Source organism: Armigeres subalbatus, chromosome 2 (assembly GCF_024139115.2).
Source record: "Armigeres subalbatus isolate Guangzhou_Male chromosome 2, GZ_Asu_2, whole genome shotgun sequence".
NCBI lineage: Eukaryota > Metazoa > Arthropoda > Insecta > Diptera > Culicidae > Armigeres > Armigeres subalbatus.
In genome coordinates, this window is record NC_085140.1 from 115,422,532 (window position 1) to 115,439,921 (window position 17,390).

At 40.3% G+C, this 17,390-nt stretch overlaps 2 protein-coding genes across 3 annotated transcripts in view; one reads left to right on the forward strand and one right to left on the reverse strand.

The window, feature by feature from the left end:
- Positions 1 to 1,252: 1,252 nt before the first annotated feature.
- LOC134210701 (uncharacterized) overlaps positions 1,253 to 17,390 on the reverse strand; it is a 52,603-nt gene continuing 36,465 nt past the window's right edge. The window contains exon 5 of the transcript XR_009978849.1: positions 1,253 to 1,272. The gene's annotated coding sequence lies outside the window, so the exon portion shown is untranslated. The remainder of the gene's footprint in view (positions 1,273 to 17,390) is intronic.
- LOC134214987 (uncharacterized) lies at positions 14,453 to 16,238 on the forward strand. Of its 2 annotated transcripts, none has more exons than XM_062694254.1 (4): positions 14,453 to 15,104; positions 15,229 to 15,335; positions 15,415 to 15,589; positions 15,662 to 16,238. In XM_062694254.1, the coding sequence occupies exons 1-4, from the start codon at positions 14,966 to 14,968 to the stop codon at positions 15,751 to 15,753; spliced, it is 513 nt and encodes a 170-aa protein (XP_062550238.1). In that variant the 5' UTR covers positions 14,453 to 14,965; the 3' UTR covers positions 15,754 to 16,238. The 2 variants fall into 2 exon arrangements, with proteins under 2 accessions (XP_062550238.1, XP_062550239.1); XM_062694255.1 differs by having other exon boundaries at positions 14,460 to 15,104; positions 15,229 to 15,320.

Sequence of the window (17,390 nt, forward strand, 5' to 3'; positions counted from 1 at the left end):
TAGTTACCAGATAAAGATTGTCGCTTCGGTTCCCTTTGTTCTGCTGTCCGAAACATGTGTGGTACTTAACTGTCAAATCGTATGTATTTTTCCTTCATTGACATTTAGATCCCCTATTCTCGCCAGCAAAAGATGTTCCGGACAACGACGACAGCGACAATCTTTATCTAGTAACTAAAATATGTTTTCTTCCGTGGCACCTATGACAAATCGTAGAGTTCTCTGCATCTTTCTTAAGTAGGTGTTCAGCTAATCCAATGATCGTTATTTTAACTCATTCTCTTTCACGCAGATTTTTGCCGAGAAATCATTTTTCGGGGAAGACAAACAGGTCTTATAAGTTCTTATTCTTCTTCTTCTTCTTATTGGCATTACATCCCCACACTGGGACAGAGCCGCCCCGCAGCTTAGTGTTCATTAAGCACTTCCACAGTTATTAACTGCGAGGTTTCTAAGCCAGGTTACCATTTTTGCATTCGTATTGTCATGCACGATGATACTTTTGTGCCCAAGGAAGTCGAGACAACTTCCAATCCGAAAATTGCCTAGACCGGCACCGGGAATCGAACCCGGCCACCCTCAGCATGGTCTTGCTTTGTAGCCGCGCGTCTTACCGCACGGCTAAGGAGGGCCCCTAGGTCTTATAAGTAATAACCATGTTTCGCTCACTTCCAGTTACGTTAAAAATTTGATTTGCAATAGAGGGCAATACAATTTTACTTAGTCACTGAGTAGATAAAAGTTAGCGTGTACGATTTTTGATTCTCTTCTAAGTTTGTTCTTAGAGAAAAGAGTGGCAAGTGAAAGATGTTTTCCGTCACAAATAATTTGAAAAAAAAAATCTTCTATCCAAAAACGCTTGACTTCGTCTCATCGAACTTGCAACTGAAACTGAAAATCACTATTTAGTGACTTTTTCTGTAACTGAAAGTCACTATTTGGTCCCTTTTTTCGTCATCTTTGGTCACTAAAGTCAGTATTTTGAGCGGCATCGGTCGCTACCAGCCCTGCCTGAGCCGGAAGCTTTGCTTCCGGATGTCTTCTTCGGGGTCGGCATTTCGTCGTCTTCGTCAAATATCTCCACTGGAGCAAATACCGCGCTCGTGTTCATTTGGCTAGAGTTGTGTATATAAAATATTAATATTTCATATTGCTTGAGCATCTTTATGTTTGTATAAAATGAAAGTAGTTGCAAGGTTCAATATGCTTATTGCAGATTGCAAATCAAAGTTCCGTCGTTATCGGATTTCGCGGAGTTTCGTTCCAAGCCACCTGAAATGGAGGCATTTGTAATACTGCACACCCTTTTACACGAGAATATTAATCACTATATGTTAAAATAATAATTGGAGCAGGTTGTACATGCAATAACAGAAATGGGTTTTCTTGTGGGTCGCTCCAAATATTTGCATCCATGTGTAACAGAAGTCCTGTTTGTTATTTTTGCTGTCGCTTCTTTTGTATGTACTGTATTTATATTGGAATATATAATAATAATCTTTTCTTCTTTGTTGGCATTCGATCCCATACAGGGATATTCTTGAGCGCAACTTTTTACGCTAAAGAATCAATATTACAATGGGGTCGCGTTTTACGCGTATAGATTCAATCGATTTCTCGGTTTACATAGAATTTCACAACCTTTTGAAAAATCACATAACGTTTCTTGGTTTTTTGCGGATTTTTTCGTCTCAATTTTTAATTGAAACCAGAGACCAGAAATAACCAAAATATGACCGCGTAAAAATTGGAATTTTATTGTTTGTATGTACTGGGGTCGCATTTAGGCGTTTTATTACTCGGATTTTATAATATGGTCTGGGTTCTGCGAAACCGTACTTTCTTGACTGACTTGTGATCAATTAGATTTGCTACACGAAAACTTGCGCTTTCATAGGCACTTGGTGCTATTTGGCAGAATCCCGACCATGTGTATTTTGAAAAACTCTATAATATTCATTGTACTTAATTCGAATTCGACAAAAGTGTCGCTTACACCTCTTCGCTTATAGCTCCCTCAATTGTTGTATGGAGTTTTCGCCAAATACACACATAATGGCCGAAAGCAACCGTCAAAACAAACAAGACGCTTTTTTTTGCAAAAATAATCCAATCATAGAGAACACGGCGGTCAGTTTGTCCGCGCCACATGCAATGCATCAACATTAACTTGTCAACCAGCTGTCAGCGGACCAAGTTGGGGACACAATAGTACAGAAGGAACATGCTCGTCCGTCTTCATACAAAAACAGGCTTGATTTGCTGTGTTTGCTTTTTAAATAAAGCCAAGTGTTCCAAGAAGACAAAAAAATATGATTTAAATATAATCTGTTAAGTAATTGCGCATCGGTCATCGAAAGCAAATTAGAAAGAAACTCCTTGGCCCTCGAGCGAGATTTCCGGACTGCAACGCGCCATGTCAATAAACAATTAATCAAGCTCCCAACTGAACACGTGGATCGCTGCCAATTTTTGTTGACATGTTTTTTCGCCTCGTGAAGACGAACGAACGTAGATTGGTTAGTCATTGGATCGTTGCTTGGAGGGTGCCATGAATAGTGATCTGCATTTCAGGGCAACTTTTTCCACCACCGTAAGCAATTATCTCTCAAAATTGAAAATTTAGTTGTCGAGTGTAAGCAGACAGCTGGAATGTGATTACTTTACGCCGGTTATGGATGCTCCCAATGCAAGTAATCACAGCGAGGCATGAGCAAGAAGTGCTGAACAGAACGATGGTGACGACCATTGGCGCGAAAAGATTGATCGTACTTCACCCAAGGGTGCCGACAGGAATGGACCGATTGAGTGTGCTTGACACAATTGAGTTTTGATTTAAAAAAAAAGTACAAATTCTCTCCAAAAAGTATCGTTTCTCAACAAATTTCGTTCCCTACAAAACTGCTAAGGTAATAAAATGTTCAGAAACGGGGAGTTGCCGCAGCCTCGTTTATGCTGATCGGATCGGTCGCTGTGCGGTCCGGAAGCACGCCTCCTAATAAATCATCGAGAAGCGTGAAAAGTCCGTGGTTCCGTCGTCGTCGTCGTCGTCGAAGGGGCGTCATCCCGAGCAGGTGTGCGCGTCTCCGCAAAGATGAGCGCAATGCGGTTTGCGACCTACTACCCTGTGGTCCACCTTTGCGCCATCGTGATCCCCATGGCAAGTGATGATCGTGATTAGTGTCATCGAAATATTTTCTCCATTCGTCGCTACCGGGTTTTAACCCGGTTTTAATTATGGAACGAGTTACGCAGTGATTCCTAATGTGTTATTACAAATCATTTGAAAAATTATTTCATTCACTGGAAAAATGGGTCAAATTTGTACCATTGTTTGCCTCAGCGTTTTATGTAAGTCTCAGATTTATTTAGTTTTTTTTCTTTCTCTTGAGATTTATTTTTCTTCACGTTTTCCCTTATATTGCATTGTGGTTAAAGTTGTATTGCATTGTAAGTTGTATACAAAGGATGTCACTCATGAAAGTCTAGAATATACTATCAGGAAAACAATCCGATATATATGAAAAATTCGTCAAAAGGATAACTCTAGTGTGGGCGGAATGTCACTTTAATCGTTATCATCTTTAAGAAAAAATTATAAACCGCATCTACTGGACGCAGAAATGGTTCTACTTTAACATCCTTGCTCAAAATTTCCGATCAGTTTGGGAACACCAGAGATGCCTTGAGTTTTCTATGTTAAGATTTTTTTTCTTCTGCTTGTCATTTTGTTTTATGTAAACTTTAATCAGAAACCAAACTAATAAGCCGTTGTAGATCGAGAAACCATGAGGAATGCACAGAGATATAGTCGTTTTAGTGAAAACTATTCCGGAGACGACGAATAGAGAAAATATATCATATAAAATGATAAGAAAATTATTTTGAGCTTTTAGTGGAATGTCTTTACTTGTCATAAGACGAGTTTGTACCTTTCCCGGCCCCAAAAACCCCTGCATACAAATTTCCACGCCCATCGGTTCAGTATTTTCTTCTTTCTTAAACGTCAGATGGACAGGAATTCATTTTTATGTATATAGATTTGAAAGAATTATTCCTTTCTGATTTTTTTATTTCACCATTAAATTGACCGATTTTGAAAAACATTTTTCATAAAATTTGACTATCTTGAAAATTTACTTTGCTTCTTCGTTTTTGAACTACAGTAATCTAGAAAAATATATTAAGCTCTTTTAGTGGAATGTATTAAACCGTCTAAGACGAATTAAGTACTGTCCATTTAATTCCACCAGTTAATTTTCGTTATCTTTGCAGATACGTATTTCGACCACAACTGTGTGGTCGTCTTCAGTGTCTCGTACTTGACTCGACTTAATCTACAGTAATCTACTTTTGCAAAATGTTCTTTACTTTCGAAGCAAGATGTGGAGTTTCACCTGAAATTAGTTGGGAAGTATCTCCAGAAACTCTTTGGGAAGTTTCTCCTGGAATTCCTCAGAAAGTTCCTTCCCTGAATTTCTACAAAAACGCAATCAAACTTTCTCCAGGAATTCCTCATGAAGTTTGTTCAAGAATTTCTTCGGAATTTTTCTGCAAGAATGCCTTCAGAAAATCCTCAGCGATTTCGTCTGGAAGTCTCTCAGATAATTTCTTCGGAGATTCCTGTAAGATTTTTTCCCCGCAGTTGCAGAAGCAATTCCTCCAAAATCCCTTTAACAATTTCGGTGGAGTCCAGAAACTCCGATGGAGCTATTACGAAATTTCTCCGTGACTTTCTTCAGAAACGTACCAGGGGATTATTTAGATTTTTTTTACAAATAGTCCCGTAGAATATACGCCAGTTTTTTTTTCTCCAGAAATTCCTCCTCGAACTCTTCATAAATTCCTTTGAGAACTCTACAGAAAAAAAATTTCTAACCAACCTCCCACCCACGCCCAGGAATTCAGCCGGAAATATCTCTAGGCGTTTTACTGAAAATATTTATCGAGAAGGCAGTCCTTTCAACACGATGTAGGTAGCGCAACCCTTGTAAGATAGTCTACCGAAGGTTCTACAGTTACCCAGAAAGGCAAAAGTAAATAGAGCAAACGGATTGAGTCAACGGCAACAGGCCCGGCAATGAATAAAGGACAACGATTGTAAAGTCGGATCTTGGAACGTGAGAGTTTTGAATAAACCCGCACGTGATGGACTCCTGGCTCGTGAGCTGCAAATTTTTTGTTTGTGAGAAAATATCCACGAAGCTGTGACTACAACAGCGCAGGAAGTGTTAGGCACTGCACAGCAACGCCAACGAAATGGTTGGTTTTATGAAGAGTGCCAGTGACGGACGAGAAAAGTGCTGTTAGGTGTCGAATGCAGGTTTTCAACAGAGAGCGGTACAGTGGAACAAGGGCAGAAGAGAAACGGATCCACCGCAGAAGAAAAAGACAACACGAGGAGAGTGTGATAGCTGAAGCGCAGGAGAACATGGATAGAAACGTTATAAGGAGGTTTTACGCAACTGTCAATGGCGCGCGGCATAAGACTGTGCCAGTGCGCGCCATCTCGAGTAGACGAAAAAAAGCTTAATAATATCAAATATTCATAAGATAACAAAATGAGATAAGAACATGTTTGATATAAATAGAGGAACAGCCGATGGAGTTGAATTTCTAGACGAACTTCCGAAATCCCATTTCCCTTGAAATTCCTGCCAAATATCCTCAAAGAATCCCCTGTGAAGTTCCTGGAGAGATTACTAGAAGAACTTTTCGAAAAACTCCTGGGGGAGCTCCCGGAGGAACTCCCACAAGCACTTCCAGAAGAATTCTCATAAGGTAATACTGAAATAACTATTGGAGAAGTTCATGAAGGAATTTCTGGAGAAATATCAGAAGGAATTCCCGAAAAAATACCAGGAGGAATTAATATAGAAATTACCAGATGAAATCCAGAAAGTATTCCCACATGAATTGCTGTTCTTTGTTTGTTCTGAAGAAATTCCTGGAAGAACTCTTGGAAGATATCCTGGAGGAACTCTAACATTAATATCCGAATGAAATTCCGAGTGAAGTCCGGAAAGAATTCTAGGACAGTTTCGCGGAAAAAATCCCGGAGAAATTCCTGAAGGAAGAGAAGAATTTCCGGGGAAATACTTAGACGAATTCTTGGAGAAATTCCTAAAGAAATTTCTAGAGGAATTCTTGAAGGATATTCTGAAATAATTGCGGAAAGAATTCCAAAATGTAATTCTAGAGGATTTCGCTATTGAATGTATAGAGGTATTCCCGGAAAAAGTCCTGCAAGTTATCCCGGAGGAATTTAAGGAAGAGTTCCTGGAGGAATGCCCAGAGCCCAGAGGAACTCTAGAATGCATTCCTGAAGGAAATTTCGCAGATTTTCCTGGAAGAATAGCCGAAGAAATGTCTAGAAGTAAAACTTGAAAGGAAGAAAAGAAATCTTCAAGAAACTTCCACATGAATTTCCTAAAAAAAAATAGTTGGGGGTTTATAGATAAGGAGAAATAACAATTACAGGAGAAGGAGATTTTCAAACTATTTTCAGAGGAATGTGTGGATAACTTTCCGGAGGAATTTAGAAGTTCCCAGGGGAGCTTCTAGAAGGATTTCTAGAAGAATTCTTGAGCCCGAAATGTTTCGAGTTGTTTTGAAATTTCATATAGTATGGATCCTGGATACCCTTATGAGTTTTTTGGGAATCTTTTGAATTGCCCCCCTATGGCTACGCCCTTGGATAAGAGATAAAAGATCACACGATAATATCAATATTTTGAACTAAAATATCATGAGAAGACCAAGTTATGTTATTTGTAATAAGTGATCAATATCATGTGCCTTTTGTTTGTTCTTATCCATAGCATATCTTGATATTTAAATTATATTTTGGTGCAAATTTTTGATATTGTTGCCTGTTCTTTTATCTCTTATATCAATCAAGTCCATATTATGTTTTGTAATTCTGCTCATGGCTTCTACCCGGGATGTGCAATGACCGAGAGGGGAATTTGCTGACAGACAATACTATGGTGGCAGCCAGGTGGAAGGAGCACTTCGAAGATTTGTTGACTGGTGAAAATAAAGGGGTACATAATCAGGATAGACATAGTCGCCAACGGTCAAGCTGTGGAACCATCAACGCTGGACGAGGTAAAGAAGGCTCTAAACGAGCTGAAAACAGTAAAGCTGCTGGGAAAAAAAAATCCGGTTGAACTTTTCAAACACGCAGCAAACACAACACAAAGCAGCATACGATTCAGTGAAAAGTGAAAAGAAACGAGCCTTGGCAGATAATGTCCGAACATGGTTTTCCGTCGAATCTAATAAAATTGATACGTCCAACGCTGGATGGCTCGAAATTAAGTATTCGGATTGTAGACGAAGTGTCAACCTCGTTTGTGACCTTAGTCGGATTGAAGCAGGGTAATGCACTTTCGAATGTGTTGTTCAACATTGCACTTGAGGGCGCTATTAGGAGATCTGGCGTGCAAAAGAACGGCACTATCATTACACAGTCGCATATGCTCCTAGGCTTTGCGGACGACATCGACCTCATTGGAATCGAGCGCATAGCAGTAGTGGAGGCTTTTGTCCCACTGCAGAGGGTTACGGCGAGGATAGGCTTTACCATTAACTCTACCGAGACAAAGTACGTGGTGGCAGGTGGCAGGTGGCCGAAAGCCATTTGGCCGAATGCCACCAGGCCGAAAGGGTCATTTGGCCGACGGGTCAATTGGCCGAAAGGGTCATTTGGCCGATAGGGTCATTTAGACGAAAGGATCGTTTGGCCGAAAGGGTCATCCGGCCGAAAGGGTCATTAGGCCGAAAGGGTCATTAGGCCGAAAGGGTCGTTTGACCGGAAGGGTCATTTGACCAAAAGGGTCGTTTGGCCGGGTCAATTAACCGATAGGGTCATTTGGACAAAAGGGTCGTTTAGCCGAAAGGGTCATTAGGCCGAAAGGGTCATTTGGCCGAAAGGGTCATTAGGCCGAAAGGGTTATTTGGACGAAAGGGTCATTTGGCCGAATAGGACATTTGGCCGAATAGTTCATTTGAAAAGTAAGAAATGAGGAATGAGAAGAGAGACTCTTTATTTTTGTCTTCTCACTGTAAATAGTGAGAAGCGTGAAATGAGTAGTGAGACGTATCACTACCCACTTCGCACTACTCACTTTCACAGTGAAAAGTGAGAGATAAGGAGTGAGAAGTGAGAAGTGAGACGTCTCATTTTTTGTATTCCATTTCTCACTTCTCGCTGTAAAAAGTGAGAAGGGCGAAGTGAGTAGTGAGACGTTTTACTACTCACTTCGCGCTTCTCACTTTTAACAGTGAGAAGAGAGAAATGAAGAGTGAGTGTCTTACTTCTCACTCCTCATTCATCACTTCTCGCTGTGAAAAGTGAGAAGCGCAAAGTGAGTAGTTAGATGTCTCACTACTCACTTCACGTTCCTCTTTTTTTTACAGTGAGAAGTGAGAAATGAAGAGTGAGAAGTGAGACGTCTCACTCCTCATTTCTCACTATTCACTGTAAAAAAGAGGATCACGAAGTGAGAATAATAAAAGAAATATTTTCAAAAAATGGATCGGATGGCATACTAATAAGTGTGGTTCTCAATAAGATTTTTTTTAAATTCTTTATTATTGGGGAAGTGCACTGGTTTTGGCCAACTTAGTGCCTAATTTGGTCAATCAAGAAAATACATATTTTTCCAAAATAATCGATCAGTTGAAAGCAGCGTTGAACCGTGAGGGATATATCTTTTGTTGGAACTAATAAAACCATCGCGAATTGCTTTATTTTCGGAGTTATTCGCAAAATTGGCCAAATTAGGAACATGGCCAAAACCGGTACAGTTCCCCTAGTGATTTTTAAGTGGGTACAAAGTTCATCACTTACTCTTAATAAGAAGAATGTGTAAACAGGAGTGATTGTCTTTGTGCCAATGGAGTTTATGTGAAGCGAGCAGAAGAACCTCCATCAAGAATGCATCGCTGGTTTCAACTTTCGCTGCTCTATTTTTTGAGAAGGTCGATCCCGCCTTGGCCAATTGACTATCCAAAAGAGTTCAGATAGTGTGATGGATGACTCCGAGATGGAAATTGACGAATCAAGCAAATGAATTCGGTGAGCTAGTTCCAGTTGTTTTCTTTGACCCTCTAAGACCCAAATTTTCGTATTCGCTTAAAAGAGCTTCTTTACTGAAACAGTTTTTCATCCTTGGACAAATTTTGTTCATTTTTTTTCGTCATATTGGAAGTTTACTGAAGGTTGAAACTTTTTGAAATTGTTGTCTAATTTTTAAATGTCCGTATAATAAATTCGAAACATACAAAAGTATCATGTATTAACCTTAGCCCTCTTTTATATCGGGTTGATTGTGGAATAATACTAAACATAAAATGCTGTATTTTCCAACGTAATATAAACTCAATTTTCAACATTTATTTGAACATTACTGAGATTTACTTTAATTACCAATTTAGTTTTAAATTACATAGGAGCACGCATGAATGCTAGAACACCAACTCGTCCTTATTAGCTGCTTAACACTCTAGCACAAATATCGAGTAGTGACGGTTAACTAAATCAAGTCGTAGCAAAGCCTTACTCCTGTTCCAATGAATATTTATCAAAACTCGTATCTTTGAGCGTTCCATCCATGTACAACTTCTGTGTCACTGTCAGTTCCCTTCAAAACTTAATATCCATTGCTAAATAACCTTCTGCACAAAGAGCGAACCTAAACTATAAGCAATTGCCGCAGTCTGTCACAATCCAAAGCGATTGGCCTGGTAGTGATTTTAAACCCATTTTGCTCAAGTTGTGTACTCTGTTTTTGCACTCTGCAAACAGCTACCTTCACATGGCTTTTAACTACTATTACGATTAAAAAACTGATCCGAAAGACTATTGGTATAAAGTTCACTCCTCTTTTCTCTAGAATGAACCTGGGTTTTCTTAATGATTTTTTTTCGATTCTTCATTTTTACTCCTCACTCACTTTTCGCGAACATTTGTGGTAAGCAATTTCAATAAATTGTGTTTTGACGGGAGTAATTAAAAAAAACTATTCCAAGCACGGAAAATATGGAGATTGTAGGTAAAAATATGGAATAACTTTATCGTCTTATGAGTTTTTGCTTATTTTTCATCACTTTTGTTAATTTTTCTTTTTTTCATTCCAGAGAGCGAGTAATGGCGCTTAAACCTAAGTTTATATGTACACTGATGTACATCAGTATTCGTCATGTTTTCATAGTAATATATCTGAATTTATGCAAATACTTTTGCCCATCAGTGTAAAAGCTAGGGCACTAGACTAAAAACTGTGTCCCATCCCAAGATGTCGAGGACCCATGGAGTGTACATTATTCTTCTTAGCAAAGTCACTCCCAACGATTCGCCAATCATCTTTCTCCCTGAATGTGAAACGGTTGGTACGGCTGTCCCCGTTTCTTCCTTTCGTAGATTCAAAACTTCTCGTTGATCATGTTATTTATTACTAAATAATCTGATTGCCGGGCAGTTCTGGATTTTCTCCCAAATTCAAGCCTGCACGGTGGGCCTGGCCGTTTTAATAATTGTGTCATATTTATGATATGCTGCAAATATTAATGCTGAAAAGAAAATGCTCGGAGATACAACCGACATTTCCAGGATATTTCAATACTGGCTGTGCATGTGTTAAGACAAGACAAGACAAGTAAAAAAGAGGAGCGCGAAGTGAGGAATGAGAATTGAGACGTCTCTCTTCTTACTCCTAATTTCTCACTTTTCAAATGACCTATTCGGCCAAATGTCTTATTCGGCCAAATGTCCTATTCGGCCAAATGACCCTTTCGGCCTAATGACCCTTTCGGCCAAATGACCCTTTCGGTCAAACGACCCTTTCGGCCAAACGACCCTTTCGGCCAAATGACCCTTTCGGCCAAACGACCCTTTCTGCCTAATGACACTTTCGGCCAAATGACCCTTTAGGCCAAACGACTCTTTCGGCCAAACGACCCTTTCGACCAAACGAACCTTTCGGCCAAATGACCTTTTCGGCCAAACGACCCTTTCGGGTTAATGACACTTTCGGCCAAACGACTCTTCCCGAGCAAGAGAAATTGGCTCAATAATACTTAAGGTTGTTATTGATACCATACTCTGTTATGAACTAGCCAAAGGAATAATACCAAAAACTAATATGCACAACACTTAAGCCATAACAAACCCAGTTATTAAATTGAATTTCAATACCAAATGCATAACCAATTATATTCGTTTGGTTTTGAAATACCTAACCCTAGTAGCACAGTTCAGGTCGGTTTGGTTGCAGCAACTCCAATGTGACTAGATTTGGTCGCAAATGAGTTACAGTGACTGATATGCGACAAGTGTGCTACTCGGGAAGCATGGTATGCCTCAAGTATTCTGCATATAAGTTTTTGGTATTTCACATCTTATGCAAGGCTAAGTCATACCAATTTCTGTTATCGAGGTCGTCGCTCCTGCTCGGGCTCGGCCAAATGACCCTTTAGGCCAAACGACTCTTTCGGCCAAACGACTCTTTCGGCCAAATGATCCTCTCGGCCAAATGACCCTTTCCGAATGGCCCCTTCGGCCAAACGACCCTTTAGGGCAAACGACTATTTCGGTCAAACGACCCTTCGGCCAAATGACCCTATCGGCCAAATGACCCTTTCCGAATGACCCTTTCGGCCGAATGACCCTTTCGGCCTAATGACCCTTTCGGCTGAATGACCTTTTCGGCCGAATGACCCTTTAGACCAAACGACTCTTTCGGCCAAATGGTATATTCAGCCAAACAACTTTTGGCCTAGTGGCATTCGGCCAAACGACCCTTCCCCATCGCTTGTGACATGTGACAATGCCGTGAAGTGAAAAGACGTATTGCTGCTGCGAAGAGGGCCTTCTACGGATCATGTAACCAACTTAGGTCCTGCAACATGCAGGCCTAAACGAAATTTTCTCTATATTTAATTCTGATTCTACCAGTGGCCCTTTATGGACATGAAGCATGGACGTTAAAAGAAGCGGATCGGAGAGCTTTCGGGGTTTTCGAGCGAAAAGTGCTACGAACATATACCCGTAATGCTGGGTAGACACCTTTACGTGGTGTGTTACGGGGTAAGATATACCATGGTTACATTGCCAGCTACAGGCAAATCCTAACCCAACGAAAACCTTCCTCATTATCCAACTCCGTGGTGCTTATGAGGGTGTCGCTAAGTCGGTGGCCTCTCGTTAAGTAAGTACCACAACACTTCCTTCCTCTCCCTAGTTACGGTGAAGATGGGCGTGGCCAGGAGTACTAATCCTCATGCTTTTGTAATTTTTGTGTTAGACTGGAATCAAGGACCACTCCCCTTCTTGATTTCTGATAGCATTCTAGATAAGGATCTCAAAAGTAAAACATGAGTATCACTAGTGTCCAATCTACGAATTACACCTTAACAATGCTAATGCTAATGCTAATGCTAAAGTGCTACGAACAATCCTAAAGATAATGAAATAGTCTCTCTCTTATAATCTGTGTATACATCTACGATATGCAGCAAACCGTGAGAGACTGTTTTCACAAGTTTCCATGATCAAGAACTGATTCGGGAGACTACACCCCATGATAAATTTCTTTTAGAAAGCTTTTAGAGCGAGAACAAAGCAAAAATCATCACTTCTCTGTAGGGGCTGCCTATCCGATTCTGTTTTTTCGCACTTGTATACAAGTTTGATAAATTTGTCATCATGGCTTGCTATGATTCGGAACAGTTTTTGTCTTTCTTTTATCGTTTTTCGTTATCTATTGCAAGCGGTTTCTGCAAACCCTGCGTAGAATACCCAGAGGGAAACAAGAAAATGATGTGTGGAAAAAAGGCATGAATCATGAACTGTATCAAGTATACAATCAAGTAAGACTTAAGGTCACTTAGTGCGAATGTCGGAAAAAAGTCTAGCGAAAACAATATTCAACAGAGAACCAGAATAGAGGCCTGCGACTTCGTGAAAGGCCACGAGCACGCTGGCTGCACGCGGTTGAGTCGGACCTGGGGACCCTAAGCGTTCGGAGAACCTGGAGGAACATCGCCCAAGTCCGAAGATTATGGAGCTCTACAATACGCCAGGCATAGGTTTATCGACGCTGTAGCCAACCAAGTATCCAGGGTAGGTACTTCCATCCAAATTTCGGTATCATGAAACAAGTCCTGAAGGATTTCTTGAAAAAGTTCCTGAACAAATTCGCAAAGAAATTTCTGGTTGAAATCCTTGTAGAAATTTTTGGATGAATTCATGTGGATATTTTCAATGAAATCTGATTCAATTCCTGACGGATGTCCTGGAGTTTAACCTTCCGGGACTCGCACCATTTAAAAAATTACAACACCCTAGAAAAAAGCACGCTTATCGTTCATAAGAGCAGCGGGACTGCGTGAGTGCTCCAGGACTATGAGAGTCCCGGAAGGTTAATAATGTGTACGGAACCCACTACCCTACTTATTACTACTAGTCCTTCAATAGCCATCGGCGTGGTAAAAAATATTCGGCGGCGTGAAACATTTTCATGGGGCGCACTGATTTATTTTTGATGGCGGCGTCGTGAGAAAATCACCTGCGGCGTGGCGTGGTGGCGCACAGGTCTTAAATTGATGTCCACTAGTGAAATCATCCCAGACTGTTGATGACAAAATTTATTGGTTAGTTTTCCAATTGTTCAATTCGAAACAAATAATTGAAATGTCTTTCGTATTTTACATAAAATACTTGCAAGAGCCATTGTTTATAACCTTAGATACACACTTAACTCATTTCACAGTATTCGGTAAATTTTACCGAAATCTCAACAGCAGAACTGTTCGGTATTTTTTTTACAGATTTTTTGTATTTTTTTCCATTGCTCAACTGTCAAAATCACCGAAAATCAGTTAAATTATTTACCGAACAGATCTGCTGTTGAGATTTCGGTAAAATTTTACCGAATTCAACGATTATTTTAAGTGTGTACGAAAGCTCAATCTCTAGGAATGGTTGATCTTAGATTTCCAGCTCTCTGCTACTCGGAATTTGGCGAAAAGCACGATTATGTCGATCTTTGTACACAACATCGACGTTGAATTTAATGGGATAGTACAAACTCGTCTTGTGACAAGTTTCACATGATGATTAATCACAAGCAAGTTATTGATGAACGAATGCACCATGCGCCTCCATATGCTCGTATGCTTGATAACCATTTTTATCGATGTCTACTCTAAGAAGCCCATATATCCCCGAAATTTTCCAATTAATGAATTAAAAGCAGTCACAGTTGGTTTCTTAGGTTATAAACAGATTCGGCACATGAGCATCTTAAATATTTGATTTTTTTTTTAAATTTTGTATTATCAAACCATCATTGCAGAACCATTGGATCATCAGGTACATTACTTGATTCAACCTCTTGAATGTCCTGTAATACTAATAAATCTTTTTTATATGAATGTAATGCAAATGGAATCCGTGGAGTAGCAGGGCATCTGTAGTTGGAGCACCCTTCACTCACCACCACGTGGGAATCACTGTAATAAGCAAGCAACAAACGCCTTACGCGATGCCGCCGAATCAGAATCCCATGTCCAGGGATATTTTCATTCGTCCCGATGTCTCGATATTCGTAAATAACCCCGACCAAACAGCTGCATCGATTCGGAGCCAATTTCTGTCGTTTTCCCGCGCGCGCGCTCCGCCCTACTACTTATTCCGAAGTCGTTTTTATTTTACACATTGATCACTGACTGGCTATTTGTCGTAGTTGTACCTACGGATAATGGTAGGGCAGGGTAACGCCAGTAAAGTGTGTCGTCGTTGGCCGCCAGTCGATTTGGACATGAGTCGTTGCATTGGGGCGAGCGCGATCGCCACTGACTGCTGCTCCCTCGACGGCGGCGGTGGCGTTACTTCTGCTTCGGCTGCGGCGACGGTGCCAGTAGTACGATCGACTGCAGCCAGTCGAAATCCCGGAAAATGGAAGAAAATACCTTCAGCAGGATCGGCGGTAAATACGTGTTCATCTGCAGGACCTTGTCCATTTTCGGGGCCATCTACTACTTCAACCAGCTGATCGAACGAAAACCCATCTGTGTGGACTTGTCGTGTGCCGGCAGTGAGTATTTTTCACCCCTTCCATGCGCTGACGCCAACCAGTCGGCTTCGTATTGTTGTTCTCGTGTTGGCCACACGACACGATTTGATTAACGTCTTTTGTTCTTCTTCATGTTTCCCCCCAGGTACGAAAAATGTCATCACTCTGACAATAAACATGATCCTTTGCATACTGTCGTCGCTGCTGGTGGGATTCGTTAAGACTAGCTTGAGTGAGGTGAGTATAAGAAAGGTACACGCGCCCTGAAGGCATTTAACATTCATCATGATTGTAAATAACGATCATCCATATGACGTATTTTCGCAAATAGGCCAAACTTTCCTACATCCGGACCTACCGGGTGTTTATGCTCATCCGAAACCTCATACTGTTGGTGCTGTGGACGTTCGAAATCCTGATTCGAAAACCGGCGAAGAGCAAGCTCGAGGAGGAAGACAAAAAGTTCGCCGAGTACATGGCGCTGACGTTGTTTGTCAGCATTCTCGGTAAGAGCAAGTCGATCGTTTGAAAATTAAGTTGACTGACGGTTTGTAACATTCTTCCTTGCAAAAACACAGTTATTACTGGTATTGAGTTGCTGATACTTCGCGGAGTTCAGTGCTTGACGGAGCAGAAGATAGCCGAGGAGAGAAGTTGTCTGGGGGCGTGACACAGTGCTGAAAGTTGATGTATTTATTTGCAGTTATTTTTTGTAGACACGATCGTTTGTTATACTGTGTGAACCAGTGCTATTGGTAAAATCAAATGTAAAAGGTGTGAAACGTTGAAATCCAATCGTGGAGAGCAAACAAGAATTTTGAAAGCATTGGAAACTCGATTGAAACGATTTAGTGACAAAATATTTCAGTTATGCGAAGGTAATACACGTCAAAAAATCAATCCAATTTAAATAATTCAGTATTGACTTGCAATACTGAAACTGATCAAGGTGCTTAGTCGCAAATGTGCAAATAACGTCGCGATGTGTCGTGCAGTGCCTGTGACTGAATTTTGTTTCAACTAGTTTAGTGGAGATTTCTACGTGTAAAACGATATCCTTAGGAAAGAGTGCAATCGAAACCATTGCGTAGTTGCCTTTGTAAGATAATCCGTTTACAATTAAAGAGGACTTTTTATCAAATTGTGTATAATCTCTCTACCCAAATGCTCCATTATACAGTAACTTTCCACTGTGATGTGGAAAAGGCTCCAGTTAGTCAAACAATCTGAAGCGCGGTGACAATGAGTTCAATTGTCAGTTATTTTCGGATGGAAAACATAGCAAAAGTAGGAATAAAAAGTTTTCAATTATTACCGTACTGTGAAACAAATTTTGAAAACAAAACACAGCACCGTTCTCAAAAAGAAAAGTGAAGCTTGATTTACTACAAAGTTTAAAAATTGATTGAAGAAGGATCACCGTGCAGCAAACTAACATCATTAAGTAAGAAAATCAATTCGAAGCGTGTCAAATGGAAATTCGATGTAAAACCATCAGCACCCCATAATTATAACTCATGGAAAATTATTTGGCCACCATTGCATAAAATACATTCTGTATGAAGTCGCCAACTGCCAGTATCGTGTGAAGTGAACTGCCTGTGCAGTATGGTTATGTCGGAGCAAGGCCGCAGATCTTTCACCACTTTACAACGTTTTATTTTTTTTAAGCTGCCACATCCAATTTTAATATTCGATTGACGAGTTGGCACTCTACCGTAGCACATCGTTCAGAGTTCTGTAATTTTGCGTAAAATTAATTGAAACCAAGCAGTTAACCGAGGTTATATCTATTGGAGGATTACTGTTGTATGATGCATCGGAAAAGATTTTCGTTTTATTTTAATCTTTCATTGGAATTGATTCCGCATTGAATTGCGTCCATGTTGTCACTATTATTTTTGGAAAAAAGCCAACCACTTATATAGCAAGTGTCCTCAATGTGTTATTTTTCTGAGCTTCGGAATCGGAAGACAAAGTTTATTTTGCCCTGCTATTGGAACGTGGAGCGTTCTTTAACGCTATCATAGTTTAATGATGGTTTGCAGTATTCCGCACGTAGGTATGAATATTTTGAGCACAGCAGCACCCAAATTACGACATTTGCTTGATAGATGTTGGACTGCATTTATCCGACGTTAGGAATATAAGGTCCTGTATAGAAGAATATCAGACCATTATAATGAATTTAATATCTTTCTAGTCGATGTTTGACAATCCAACGTTAAGCCAATCAATTTGTTCCAGCAAGTGAAGACGAGAAGATTGCAGCCCGTAGTCAAATGCTAGTGTCTGGTACGAATCAAC

What these genes read in the sequence shown, in the direction of transcription:
- LOC134214987 (XM_062694254.1), top strand. Translation starts at nt 14,966, where the DNA reads ATGGAAGAAAATACCTTCAGCAGGATCGGCGGTAAATACGTGTTCATC. An exon ending in GGACTTGTCGTGTGCCGGCA is followed by an intron (nt 15,105 to 15,228) that starts GTGAGTATTTTT and finishes GTTTCCCCCCAG; the next exon opens with GTACGAAAAATGTCATCACT. An exon ending in GTGAGGTGAGTATAAGAAAG is followed by an intron (nt 15,336 to 15,414) that starts GTACACGCGCCC and finishes TTTCGCAAATAG; the next exon opens with GCCAAACTTTCCTACATCCG.